We start from the raw sequence: 12,694 nt of genomic DNA, 5'->3' as shown, positions 1-12,694 counted from the left end.
TTAGCACTGGGAGAGCCATTCACAATGATTTAGCCTTCATCTCAAATTAAGTTAAATATTATTATTATTTTAATTGTGTTTGATAAAAATAGTGTTAAATATGTTATAATAAAATATCGGCAGGTTAAAACTATTCTTACTATGTACTTTTTGAACCAATCAATAAACAAATAATAAATCATTCTTCCTTACGAGAATTTAAAAGCAGTGTATAAACATGCCTTTCATTTTTTATGATGACTTTTACTCTGATTATTTTTATTTTTGCATGAAATAGCTTGAATCCACAATGGCTAAAATGGTTTCAACTTTTAAGTCATTCTAAAACAAATACATTATTGAGATTAAAATAATAAAAAAAGCGGCAAAATGCTGGCGGTCCGTGACTGACCTCTTCATAGTCGTCGCTGACCCACAGTGGGATGGGCGTCCCCCAGTAGCGGTTTCGAGAGATCGCCCAGTCTCGAGCGTCCCTCAGCCAGTTGCCAAAGCGCTTCTCCCTCACAAACTCAGGAACCCTGGGTACAAAGACAGAGAAACACCACTCTTAACATCATGTAGACTGATGCAGAAACATCCCAAAAGAGCTCTTATTCTTATTAAGCTTGAGTACTACTTAAACGTTCAAACTTTTCTCAAAACAAGATTTGAATTTCTTATTGATTTAAGCAAACTGAATGTTTTTTGGTACATGTGTGCAAAAGTAACTAAAATTTGCACAATAACTAAATGCACATGGCTTGTTGATCAAAACTGATGAGTGAAACTGTCAAACTCTTCACAACTTCTAGAGCTCTTTCATTGCGTGAGTCATCAAAGGCAAAATGATCCATTCAATTATCAAAATCTATCAGACAAGCATTAAATTCCATAAATATCACACATGGAATGGTTGCCATGTTTGCTACTGCCAATCCAACAGGGGCGGGTTAATGCAGGAGGCACAGCTTTTCCAATAAACATCTAAAATGAATAATTATAATTATTTATTTTTCCTCACAAATTCTGTGTTGTGTATTTTCTTTTAAACAAATGAACACACAGAACATGGGGATTCGTTATTTAAATAGTCTCTTTGCAGTTTAATATTTCACAGACGATAATCTATATTACGATTTGATTTAAGTGTAGTGACCTGCTTTTTTATTTATTCATCAAAAAGATGACATTCCATGAAAATCCGCTTTACAGTAAATTCTGTTTTTATGAATAGATTACGTGCTTCTGTCCGTGTTTTCTGCTTCATGGAAATCATATGGCCCAGTAATGTAGTAAACGAGTAAGATAAGCTCATTGTGAGAGTAAAAGATGGGACATTGTTTATGTACTTTATAGCACTGCGTCCCACTAACTGCACATATTGGTGGCATATTCACTGATACCGATATATCTGCATCAGGCTCATATCGACCGAGAACATTGGCAAAACAATATTTACCCACCATAAACCCTACCAATTTCAATGAGGACGAATGTCACAACCTTAAACCGCAGCAGCTGTAGCAGTTCTGTATAAATACATTTGTGTTACTGTAAACTGTTTCACATTCACTCTTGTTTGTTGTGGAAGAGGAATCGGAAGATATATAAGTGTGGGCAGTGTTGGTGCAAGGGGAAGACAACATAATGTGTAAAAACGAATAAGCAATGATAAAATTTCAGTTTACATGCAACACATTTCTACAAAAATAAACGTACTGTATAAATAAAAAATGTGTGGCTCTCCAGGACAGACGTTCACCACCCCTGGTCTAGCTGAATTTTCTTATGAAGGGTGTTATTATCTGGAAGTATTCTAACAGCTCCTACTTTAAATGACAGTCTGACAAGTTCAGTGTTCAATTTAGTTTTGTTATGCCTTTAATACAAGCTCTGCATCAAACAAATAGCTCTGATCTACAAAGAACAACAAAGGCCCTATAATCGAACCCTGTGGGACTCCACAAGAAATTACAAATTTGATTTGAAGATCCAGTGTTCCACGACCGGGACGAAAACCACACTGTTCCTCCTGGATCCGAGGTTCCACTATCGGCCGAATTCTCCTCTCCAGTACCCTGGCATAGACTTTTCCAGGGAGGCTGAGAAGTGTGATCCCCCTATAGTTGGAACACACTCTCCGGTCCCCCTTCTTGAAAAGAGGGACCACCACCCCGGTCTGCCAGTCCAGAGGTCCCCAACCGCCATGCGATGTTGCAGAGGCGTGCCAGCCAAGACAGCCCCACAACATCCAGAGACTTGAGGTACTCGGGGCGGATCTCGTCCACCCCCGGTGCCTTGCCACCGAGGAGCTTTTTAACTACCTCGATGACTTCAGCCCGGGTGATGGACGAGTGCCCCTCCGAGTCCCCAGCCACTGCTTCCTCAACGGAACACAAGTCGGTGGGATTGAGAAGATCCTCGAAGTATTCCTTCCACCGCCCGACGATATCCCCAGTTGAGGTCAACAGGTGCCCATCTCTACTGTAAACAGTGTTGGTAGGGCACTGCTTCCCCCTCCTGAGGCGTCGAACAGTTTGCCAGAATCTCTTCGAGGCCAACCGATAGTCCTTCTCCATGGCCTCACCGAACTCCTCCCAGGCCCGAGTTTTTGCCTCCACGACTACCCGGGCTGCAGTCCGCTTGGCCTGCCGGTACCCGTCAGCTGCCTCCGGAGTCCCACAAGCCATCCAGGCCCGATAGGACTCCTTCTTCAGCTTGACAGCATCCCTTACTTCCGGTGTCCACCACCGGGTTCGGGGATTGCCGCCTCGACAGGCACCGGAGACCTTACGGCCACAGCTCCGAGCAGCCGCAGCGACAATGGAGGTGGAGAACATGGTCCACTCGGACTCAATATCTCCAGACTCCCTCGGGATCCGGTCGAAGCTCTGCCGGAGGTGGGAGTTGAAGATCTCTCTGACAGGGGGCTCGGCCAAACGTTCCCAACAGACCCTCACAGTACGTTTGGGTCTGCCGAGTCTGTCCAGCTTCCTCCCCCGCCATCGGATCCAACTCACCACCAGGTGGTGATCAGTTGACAGCTCCGCCCCTCTCTTCACCCGAGTGTCCAAGACATATGACCGAAGGTCTGATGACACGACCACAAAGTCGATCATCGACCTCCGGCCAAGGGTGTCCTGGTGCCACGTGCACTGGTGGACACCCTTATGCTTGAACATGGTGTTCGTTATGGACAAACCGTGGTTAGCACAGAAATCCAATAACAGAACACCGCTCGGATTCAGGTCAGGGGGACCAGCTCTATACCCTTTCCAGGGTGCTGGAGGGTTCATGGGAGTTTGCCCAACCAGTCCACATGTGTTTTGTGGACTTGGAGAAGGCATTCGACCATGTTCCTCGCGACATCCTGTGGAGGGTGCTCCGGGAGTATGGGGTCGGCGGCTCCCTACTTAGGGCTGTTCGGTCCCTGTACGACCGGAGCAAGAGCTTGGTTCGCATTGCCGGCAGTAAGTCAGACCTGTTCCCGGTGCATGTTGGACTCCGGCAGGGCTGCCCTTTGTCACCGGTTCTGTTCATAATTTTTATGGACAGAATTTCTAGGCGCAGCCAAGGGCCGGAGAGTGTCCGGTTTGGGGACCATACGATTTTGTCGCTGCTTTTTGCGGATGATGTTGTCGTGTTGGCATCCTCAGACCAGGACCTTCAGTGTGCATTGGGACGGTTTGCAGCCGAGTGTGAATCGGCTGGGATGAGAATCAGCACCTCCAAGTCCGAGGCCATGGTTCTCAGTCGGAAAAGGGTGGATTGCCCACTTCAGGTTGGTGGAGAGTTCCTGCCTCAAGTGGAGGAGTTCAGGTATCTTGGAGTCTTGTTCACGAGTGAGGGAAGGATGGAACGTGAGATTGACAGACGGATCGGTGCAGGTTCTGCAGTAATGCGGTCGCTGTACCGGTCTGTCGTGGTGAAGAAGGAGCTGAGCTGTAAGGCAAAGCTCTCGATTTACCGGTCAATCTACGTTCCTACTCTCACCTATGGTCATGAGCTGTGGGTCATGACCGAAAGGACAAGATCCCGGATACAGGCGGCCGAAATGAGCTTTCTCCGTCGGGTGGCTGGGCGCTCCCTTAGAGATAGGGTGAGAAGCTCGGTCACTCGGGAGGAGCTCAGAGTAGAGCCGTTGCTCCTCCACATCGAGAGGAGCCAGCTGAGGTGGCTCGGGCATCTATTTCGGATGCCTCCTGGACGCCTTCCCAGGGAGGTGTTCCAGGCACGTCTCACCGGGAGGAGGCCCCGGGGAAGACCTAGGACACGCTGGAGGGACTATGTCTCCCGGCTGGCCTGGGAACGCCTCGGGGTCCCCCCGGAAGAGCTGGAGGAAGTGGCTAGGGAGAGGGAAGTCTGGGCGTCTCTGCTTAGACTGTTGCCCCCGCGACCCGGCCCCGGATAAGCGGAAGATGATGGATGGATGGATGGATGGATGGATTTGAAGATCGATTACCTACAGCAAATAAATGTCATAAAAGAAATTGTCATATAGGATTTAGAGGAATATAAAACCATCCCTGAAAAACCTAACAAGCTTACAGGTTAGTTAATAAGAATGTTGTGTTTGACTTTATTAAAGGTTATATTTATATTGGACCGAAATTAAAGCTCTGGGGCTTTAATTCAGTCAACATAAGCAAAACGAATCTCTGTGTTCATTGTTTATGAAACCCTTCTAGCAAATATTCCACAAAATGTCATTTTTTGCATTGTATGTTTAGCATAATTTACACAGAAATTTGCTTTGCTTTTGTCTGATAAATAAATCCTGTTATATTTCCCAGCACAAAAAATAAAATAAAATAACTTTTGTTTCTCCGGTTTGGTAGGTTGCCTCTGGATCACAAATCATTTCACAAGTAAGACTACACTATAATAGTTATGTTTAATTAAAATACATTTATGCACAGCAAGGATAATTTGTATTTGAAAAATCATCTAAATATTGCTACTGATCTTCAGTCGCACCAAAACTAATCGATTTCACGGCACACTAGCTGGAGAGATTTTTCAAATTATTATTCAGGTCTATATTCCCTGTTCTCCTCTTTCTCCTTGGACATAAAAAGCAAAACTAACAATTTAAAATAATCCATCCCTCACTAAAGGAAGGTTAAACGTCCTCCTGGGCGTCGTCCTGCTGCACTCCTCAAGACACAGCATAGAGAGAGTCTCTGCTTCTGCAGCGAGCTTTCATCAGAACACCACGACTTCATCAATTCTCATCGGGAAGAGGCATTTCTATTTAAGTTCCATCTCAGCACCCACTCTATCAATTTAATGATTTTTCTCTTCTCTTTTGCTCTCTCATCTCTGAACTAAATGTAGAATTTAAGGGCACTGTGATGGGCTGAATGCGCAGGACATCATCCATAGCTCTATAATAAGCCAACAGAAGAAATGTGCTTTAGATTGCGAACGTGAGGTCAAATCAGGACAGGTGTGATAAACTTTAGGCTATACGGCCTCTTGGGACTGATTTAATAAAATAAAACATACTTGGTGAAATAATGGGTTAAAGGAATAATTCACAAAAAATGTTAATCGTGTCATTTACTCTTCTGTTATCTTCATGCTGTGTCAAACCCATTTGACTTCGGAAAACTGCTCGGTCACTCTTTTTAACGCAATTACACTGAACGAAGACTGAGGATTTCAAGTTTCAAAAAGGACATAATCACCATAAAAGAATCATGAAAGTGGCTCATGGACTGCAATTTAAATTGTTATTCACAGATAATCCCCTTGAGAGGGCTGTTAACTAGTAATGAGACTGTGTTTGAATGGATTCTATATACTGATGAAGAACAATTCACAAACTTAACATCTCTACCTTCCTCATGAAGGTGCTCCGATCAGGATTTTTCAGGCCAATCAACAGAAAGCAATATTTGCAGATATGATCTCCGATACCAATCTTTTTAAAGGAGTCATAGGATGCCCATCTTCCACAAGTTGATATGATTCTTTAGGGTCTTAATGAAAAGTCTGTAACATAGTTTGGTTAAAGTTTCTCAGTGGTAGTGTTTTTCGCCTTGTCAGAAACAGCTCTTTTCAAAGCACCCAGTATTATTGCATTCTGCTTTAAATGTTAATGAGCTCTACTGACACCACCCCATCTTCTGAGCTGTTCTCTGAGAGACGGTAAACTTTAGCCGCATTCATCGTGAAACTTGCTAACTAGCACATTAGGAAAGGCGATTTTTAAAGATTTCACACAGAAGTCTGATTTCATTGTTACTAAAAATGCTTTTTCAGATTTTTTTCTTTTCTTCAAAGTGCAGTAGCTAACCCTACTTTCATAGACGTATTTAAAAACTGGTCAATCCGACCACTAATTTTCCTAGACAAAATAAATATCTTGATACAAAAAATGTATTTCTTCGATTTCTTATTTAATCTTGTGAATGAGTGATAATGTTTCAAATCAAGAAACAGCTCTGGTTTGCCTGATAATATTAATTGTAATATTACTGAAAAAAAAAGAAAAATTATATATATATGGTTTTTAGGTATTTGTATGGAGGCAGAAGTTACCCTAAATACATTTAGTATAAATGCACACATGCTGTAGCTATATCAGAAAAATACTATAATTAGGATACTTTCCATTGCTCCAATTATTAAATTTAACATGAATATCCCAAATTTCTGCCACAATACCATGGCACAGTTAATGTTACTGTAGTAAATCCATGGTAATGGATGATGGTGATTAGTAGATTGAAAGTCTTCTGACTGTATCGCAGCAGATCAGCCTTGCATATGCATGCGGAAGATTCCTGCGTACACTTAAACATGGCCCATCTAGTTATTGTGTCATGCAGAAGGCTCAAGATTATGTGCATTAAAAATAACACTTCTGCAAAAGTACTTTTTTTAAATTGCAAGTGGGAAGTTTTAGGATGATAGAATGACCGCGGCAGAACACAGCTGTCATGTGCATTTGGTGAGTTTCCTACCTTTGTCAAACACTTCCTGAGTTATAAACATATTTCAGTTGTAGTGCCCTCTATAGGCGGAACTGGATGAAATTTGGTGCGAATCCTCCAAATATCCTGTTCCGAGAGTGTACCAAGTGTCACGTAGATTAAACTTTGTGTTAATGAGATACAGGCTAATTAGTCGACGTGAATCTGAGGGTCCTTTCTGCAAAAGATGCGAACTCTTTGAAAAGCTTTTTGTCAGGACGAACTGTAGATGAAACCTGGAAAACATTCTGTGGGACCCAGATCAGGGCCTGAGTGTGCAAAAGCAGCGTTTTCAGAAAATGCTAAATGGGGGGAATTATACAGAAACCAAAGACCATGAAATTCAAAACCTAAGAAAATTAGAGCAAAACCTTCAGAGCACATACCTCAAAACCGATCCTGCACAAGGAACTTAACAAAGAGTCATTCACAACGAACTCAAATTACTTTGAAACTACATCTAAGAAACAAAGCTCTTGCTATGCACCATATCACACATCATCAAGAGACTAAAGATCCCATTGAGAAATCACCAGCTGAACTCTGAAGAGTGTTTGTCCAGTCATGCATTACACAAGAGTCGCAAACATACAGGTGTAGAGACACTGTACCAGTAGCATTTGCTGTTGTTGTCCAGAAGCTTCTCCACCATGTGCTCCACCCTCACAAACCAGCTGGGCACTGCTTTATAGATCAGCGGTGTGTCCGACCTGCCAAAGAAAAACTTTTCAATATTTCAAGATTAACTTTTATAATGTTCCAGGGCTCTCTCCTGTGCCAGCATCATTACGGCACGACTACCAATCAACCGAAGAAACCCCTATGATTAATCATTTTAAAAGTAAAATCATTAATCTGTAAATACTGTTTTATGAATGCAGGATGGCACTTGTATGATAAACTGCTTGAGCTCTTTGAATACCTTCCAAAATGCTAAATAATCACTATTGTATTCAATATAAGTAATTAATGACTATGCATATGAAACAATGTGTTGCTGATTTAATTCACTCGCAATGCTTCAGTGTTTTCAGTGTATTTAAGTACTTTTTTGCCATTTGCATAATTTTGTTTGTTTCTAATGGCAGTTTGTAATTTGATTCATTACCTAAATGCCTATGAAAAAAAACCATTTGATCATTAGTAAACAATAATTGCTTGTGACCTCCTCTTGCATTAGTGGATGTTTTGGGCGCCGTCCAGTAATGACCATGACTAGCACACAGTGTGTTTGGACTAATCGTGTCTGACCGCTAGCCAATCGGTTCACATACTTCACTATCAGCATCAACACCAAATCAAAGTACAAGATTAATGCATCTCAACTTTCTACTAGCACCTAAAAATGATTACCCAAATAAAATGTGTATGTGTCTGTTGTTTGGTTTTTATGATTAGCTGCAAAGGGACCGCGGATGAAAACTAGCCATTGGCTAAATTTGGTACAATGCATGAAATGGAAACAATTAATGTTACAATTCTACAATGGTACCTTTACAAATCAATTTTAATAAAATAAAGATTTTTGACTATCCAATAATGCAATGAACAGCTTTTAATTGATTATTTGTTTTTTCCCTCGAGTCCGACTCGGGGTTGTATTACGCCGACCAGATAACCAATGAGAACCAGATGAAAGCATCTTTTGTTGGTTTACTTTCACTGAAGTTAGAAGTGAACCAGTCCAGCTCTCTCAGCTGGTTTGTTGTCTATGATTAGAGATGAGGAGCATGTCTGACCTCTGTAAGCCTCAGCATTAGCATTCTCAACCACTGCTGATTGACGAAGCCCTTCAATATCCATAATGTTGGTCCCCAGCAGAGCCGGCATGGCCAGAGCTCAGGAGAGTGATTTATTGATGGCGTAAGCGCTACATGAGTTTCTGTTCGTCAGAGGGGTTAATGAGGCTGGAGGTGTCTGCCGGCTCACTCGCGCTCGTGTGAAGTGATGAAACAGCAGGCTAGATATTGAGCACCGTATGCTAATGTTCCTGCCCCGTGACCCCCTCTCTACAGGCCACCGTATCGACTGAACTCTGCCCCGTCCAGCAGAGGTCACAGAGATGTGAGCGCCTCACTTTTAAAAAGCCTTCTGGGTTGGTTGATAAAGAAAAACTCAATGTGACCTTTGGCAATAGTCCTGTTCTCTGAATTCCTGATGGACAGGGGCTGGAAAAAATTATGTGAACACCCTGGAAATATACAACATTTCTTTATCATGGTGTTTTACCACCATTAGTCTTCAATACAGCTTCCAACTTGTCATCTACAAGAACATTTACCAGCCACTTCAGAGATGTTGGCTGTCAAGCTCTCTGTGGCCAGTTTTTGTTGAAACAGGTGAATGAGGAAGATTGCAGTCACGTTGTACAGTGGATCTGCGTTATGTGAAATCTTGTTAGTGTTCAATGTTCCTCATCAATCACTTTCAGTTTTTCCTCGCTATGCTTTTTCGCCGATGAGTCCTGATGAAGTCTGATAAACAGACCAAGATTTGCCATTTCTGGAAGTCTAACAACACTGCACTGATATACAACCAAGAGAAACGAAAGACAATTAAAAGATCAATAAAAGACATTCGTAATCTATGTTTGTTTACTGTAGCCAACAGGAATTATATTTTTACCCCATTATAACAATAATAATGGGTGTTCACATTACTTTTTTTTTTTTAGTTCATGGTAGTCCATTAGATTCAGAATTCAGCAATTCAGCTGTCTCACAGTGATCAGAGTAAAGGTGTGAAATTTCAAATTAAAATTTCAGATTGATTCTGATGCTTTTCTCCAAAATTACTTAGAAAACCGAAGCATAAGCAATTTGTCAAAGATCCAACAATATCCCTATATGCAATGCCAGGTTTAGTTTTGAAAAATGCGCTCAGTTTAAATTAGAATGACTGTAAAGCAAATATTGTAAGTAAATGAGAGCGTGTCTGCACTCACCTCCAGCAGAAAGGGTAGCTGTGCTTGAACGAGCTGGAGCTCACCAGACGCCCGTTCTCCTTCAGAAACTTGATTATGTTTTTGTCTGCATCCTGAAAGCATTGAGGACAGACAGAACAAAGTCTCAGAGCGTGCAGCGAATACAAGCAGAATAAAGCATGTGTGTGGCTGCAGAGCTGGCGTCGAGCCCCGCTGCAGACACAGACACAGGCCTGGCTTTACAGCTTCGTCTGCTGCTCTGGATGAAGCGTTCGCTCTCTTTGGGAACGGTCACATCCCTGCACTTTTCATTGACTGACTTTCAACAAAAGTCATATTAATTCACTTTAATGGAAACGTGTCCAGCGTGTCCTTGGAGCAGAAGCGAGGCTGAATTGGCTTCCTGTCGCATTCATCATCGATTTTAGGAACCTTTTCTTAACCCGTGAGACCTTATGAAGGGTATCCGTACTCCTCCGGGAGAAGACTTTAACCTGCAAGGTGCTACCTGAAACTGCAGCAGTGTTTACAAGAGTCAACGTGCATTTATTATCACCAGAGACGCTCTTCATCCAACTAGCAGTAAACCAGCACAATCACGCTGAACTCCCATGAGAACCTTTTTCAAGATCTATTAGTTATTGTAGAAAATAGCTTAAGTAGGTAATTTAAGAAAATGCAATTGTAGTTATTTGCCAAGTCGGTGTATCGTCATACATATTGCGATTGAAGCTGTGTCCATCATGCTTCACTATTTAACCCTGCTAGCACACCGTTTCACTGGCAAGATCAGTAACTAGCATTAGCATATTCACTGCTCACACTAGCTAGTGACTGCTGAACAACAGCTTCATTTACTCAAAAGCTGTATTCTAAAAGGCTTTTCATTTTCACACAAATACAAAAATTATCTCTCTTGTAAGTCTCATCACCTTTGACCAAGTAAAAAATCATTTATATGAGTGTGACCATGCAGTTTTACTTTTCTTACTTGCTTACTACTGTTACCCTATCTGTTAAAATGTAAAGCTTTATTTTAATTGGAATGCTCAATGGAAAAACTATTTCTGAGAATCTGTTTTTGCAAATTAACTCTTCATTTGTTTTACTGTATTCATTTGTGCCATTGCTTGTAATTTGCTAATGAGTTCTTAATTCATTATGGACTGTTTACTAGTCTTTAATGGTATAATAGAGATGCTACTAGCATTTGCTGTGGTATCAGAATCAAGATCGGTGACTCTTCCACCGGCATCTTAAATTCTGGTGTTGAATTTATTGACAAAATATACAGAATGCTTTTCAAAATACAAAAGAAATAAAAGTGTGAAAATTACTAATTTGTAATTCGCTTTGGATAAAAGTGTCTGCTAAATGACTAAATTTAAATGTAAATGTAAAATTATAACTAGAACTTTAAAATTTGATTGAATTAATGTTATGCACTAGAAAACAAAACACACTTCTATTAACATCCAGGGGCCTGTTCTTCGTACGTCGCTTAACTCAGTTAGCTGGATTTGATTGTTGACGATTTGGCGTGATCTTGGATCGTTTGGTTCTTCGAAGCTCATCCCGGAGCTGCTGTCATAGCAACAGGTCCGTTAACTTAAACCTGCTCGGGAGCAGCTTATTTCATGTAAACAGGATCAGATCGCTTCTTTTCAACCAGAACTGATACTCAACATATGTCTGCTACCACCGCTACTTTATTACAAGAGTATCGTACTGATCCAGGGACAATAATTTAAAATAATCATCATTAAAAAAAATATTTACAAATAATATAAAAATGCTGTGTAGTCCATAACAGCCTACTATAGACACAGCCAGTTTTACTCACTGAAATATTTGTCCTAAAATTATTACTTCATAATTGTATTATAGTCTTACACACATGCTATACAGATAATAGAGTGGTGCATTATTTTGAGTGATGACTGCTATTATAAGAGTGGCTTGATGGAGCGCAGGAGATGCAGATAACATGATATTGACCCTTTAGAAACTTTCACTAATGGTGTCACGTAACAAATCTGTCCAAATATAAAATGAAATGAATAGATAATTTCTACATTAAAATAAAAACGTAAAGACTACACAACTATTATAAATTGCGAATCTAAATAATTTGGAATCATGAAAAAATATTCTAATAAAATGAAAACATGTATCCATTATCTGTTTCATGTATCTAATATAACATTTATGTAGTTTTGTTTGCTTGGCTGTTTCCTTATAAAAGTCCAGAAATTTGTCAAGTTTTTTTTTTTCGTCGGGTGTCGCTTTAAATTATATGACGTCATTACATTGCCGTCTTGCCACCAGCCAATCGCTGCACTGCTGATCATGGTTTCGAGTATCGATACATATCCCCTTTTAAGACAACACATGAACGCGCAATTATCTCAGATAACTCAATCCAGCGATACTCATCATACACAACAGGTGTGTTCGAAGAACCCAATTAGCCGGATCATGATTAGCACGATGATAACATCTTGGATGTGTCATTTGATCTCGGATGTAATAAGCGACGTACGAAGAACGGGCCCCAGGTTTGTGTTTTGGAATAAACAGTAAAAATAAACAGTGTTTCAGGTTTAGATTCATTTGTTGCTCTCTTATGTGCTTTTCACTGATCTTTTCCTCCAGTTGAAACAATGTCTTATTATTAAATTATTTTTTGTTTATTTTTTATTGTGTCAGTGGCCCTGTCGACAGGCCTAGTTTGGGTTGACACGAGAGAGTAAATGAAGACAGAATTTCGGGGTGAGCCACTGTTCTGCATTGCCTACTTAGTTTTTCAGCC

The 12,694-nt window shown here is 41.0% G+C and overlaps 1 protein-coding gene across 1 annotated transcript in view; it reads right to left on the bottom strand.

Moving 5' to 3' along the window:
• Positions 1–12,694, bottom strand: part of iars1 (isoleucyl-tRNA synthetase 1) — a 53,660-nt gene that overhangs the window by 25,060 nt on the left and 15,906 nt on the right. The window contains exons 12-14 of the mRNA XM_026240828.1: positions 9,904–9,995; positions 7,571–7,669; positions 392–518 (exon numbers count right to left, since the gene is read on the bottom strand). Of these exons, the coding sequence (XP_026096613.1) occupies positions 392–518; positions 7,571–7,669; positions 9,904–9,995 (318 nt within the window). The remainder of the gene's footprint in view (positions 1–391; positions 519–7,570; positions 7,670–9,903; positions 9,996–12,694) is intronic.

Source organism: Carassius auratus, linkage group LG36F (genome assembly GCF_003368295.1).
Source record: "Carassius auratus strain Wakin linkage group LG36F, ASM336829v1, whole genome shotgun sequence".
Classification (NCBI taxonomy): domain Eukaryota; kingdom Metazoa; phylum Chordata; class Actinopteri; order Cypriniformes; family Cyprinidae; genus Carassius; species Carassius auratus.
The sequence above is the reverse complement of the archived record's forward strand: the minus strand, read 5'-3'. Positions and strand labels throughout refer to the sequence as shown.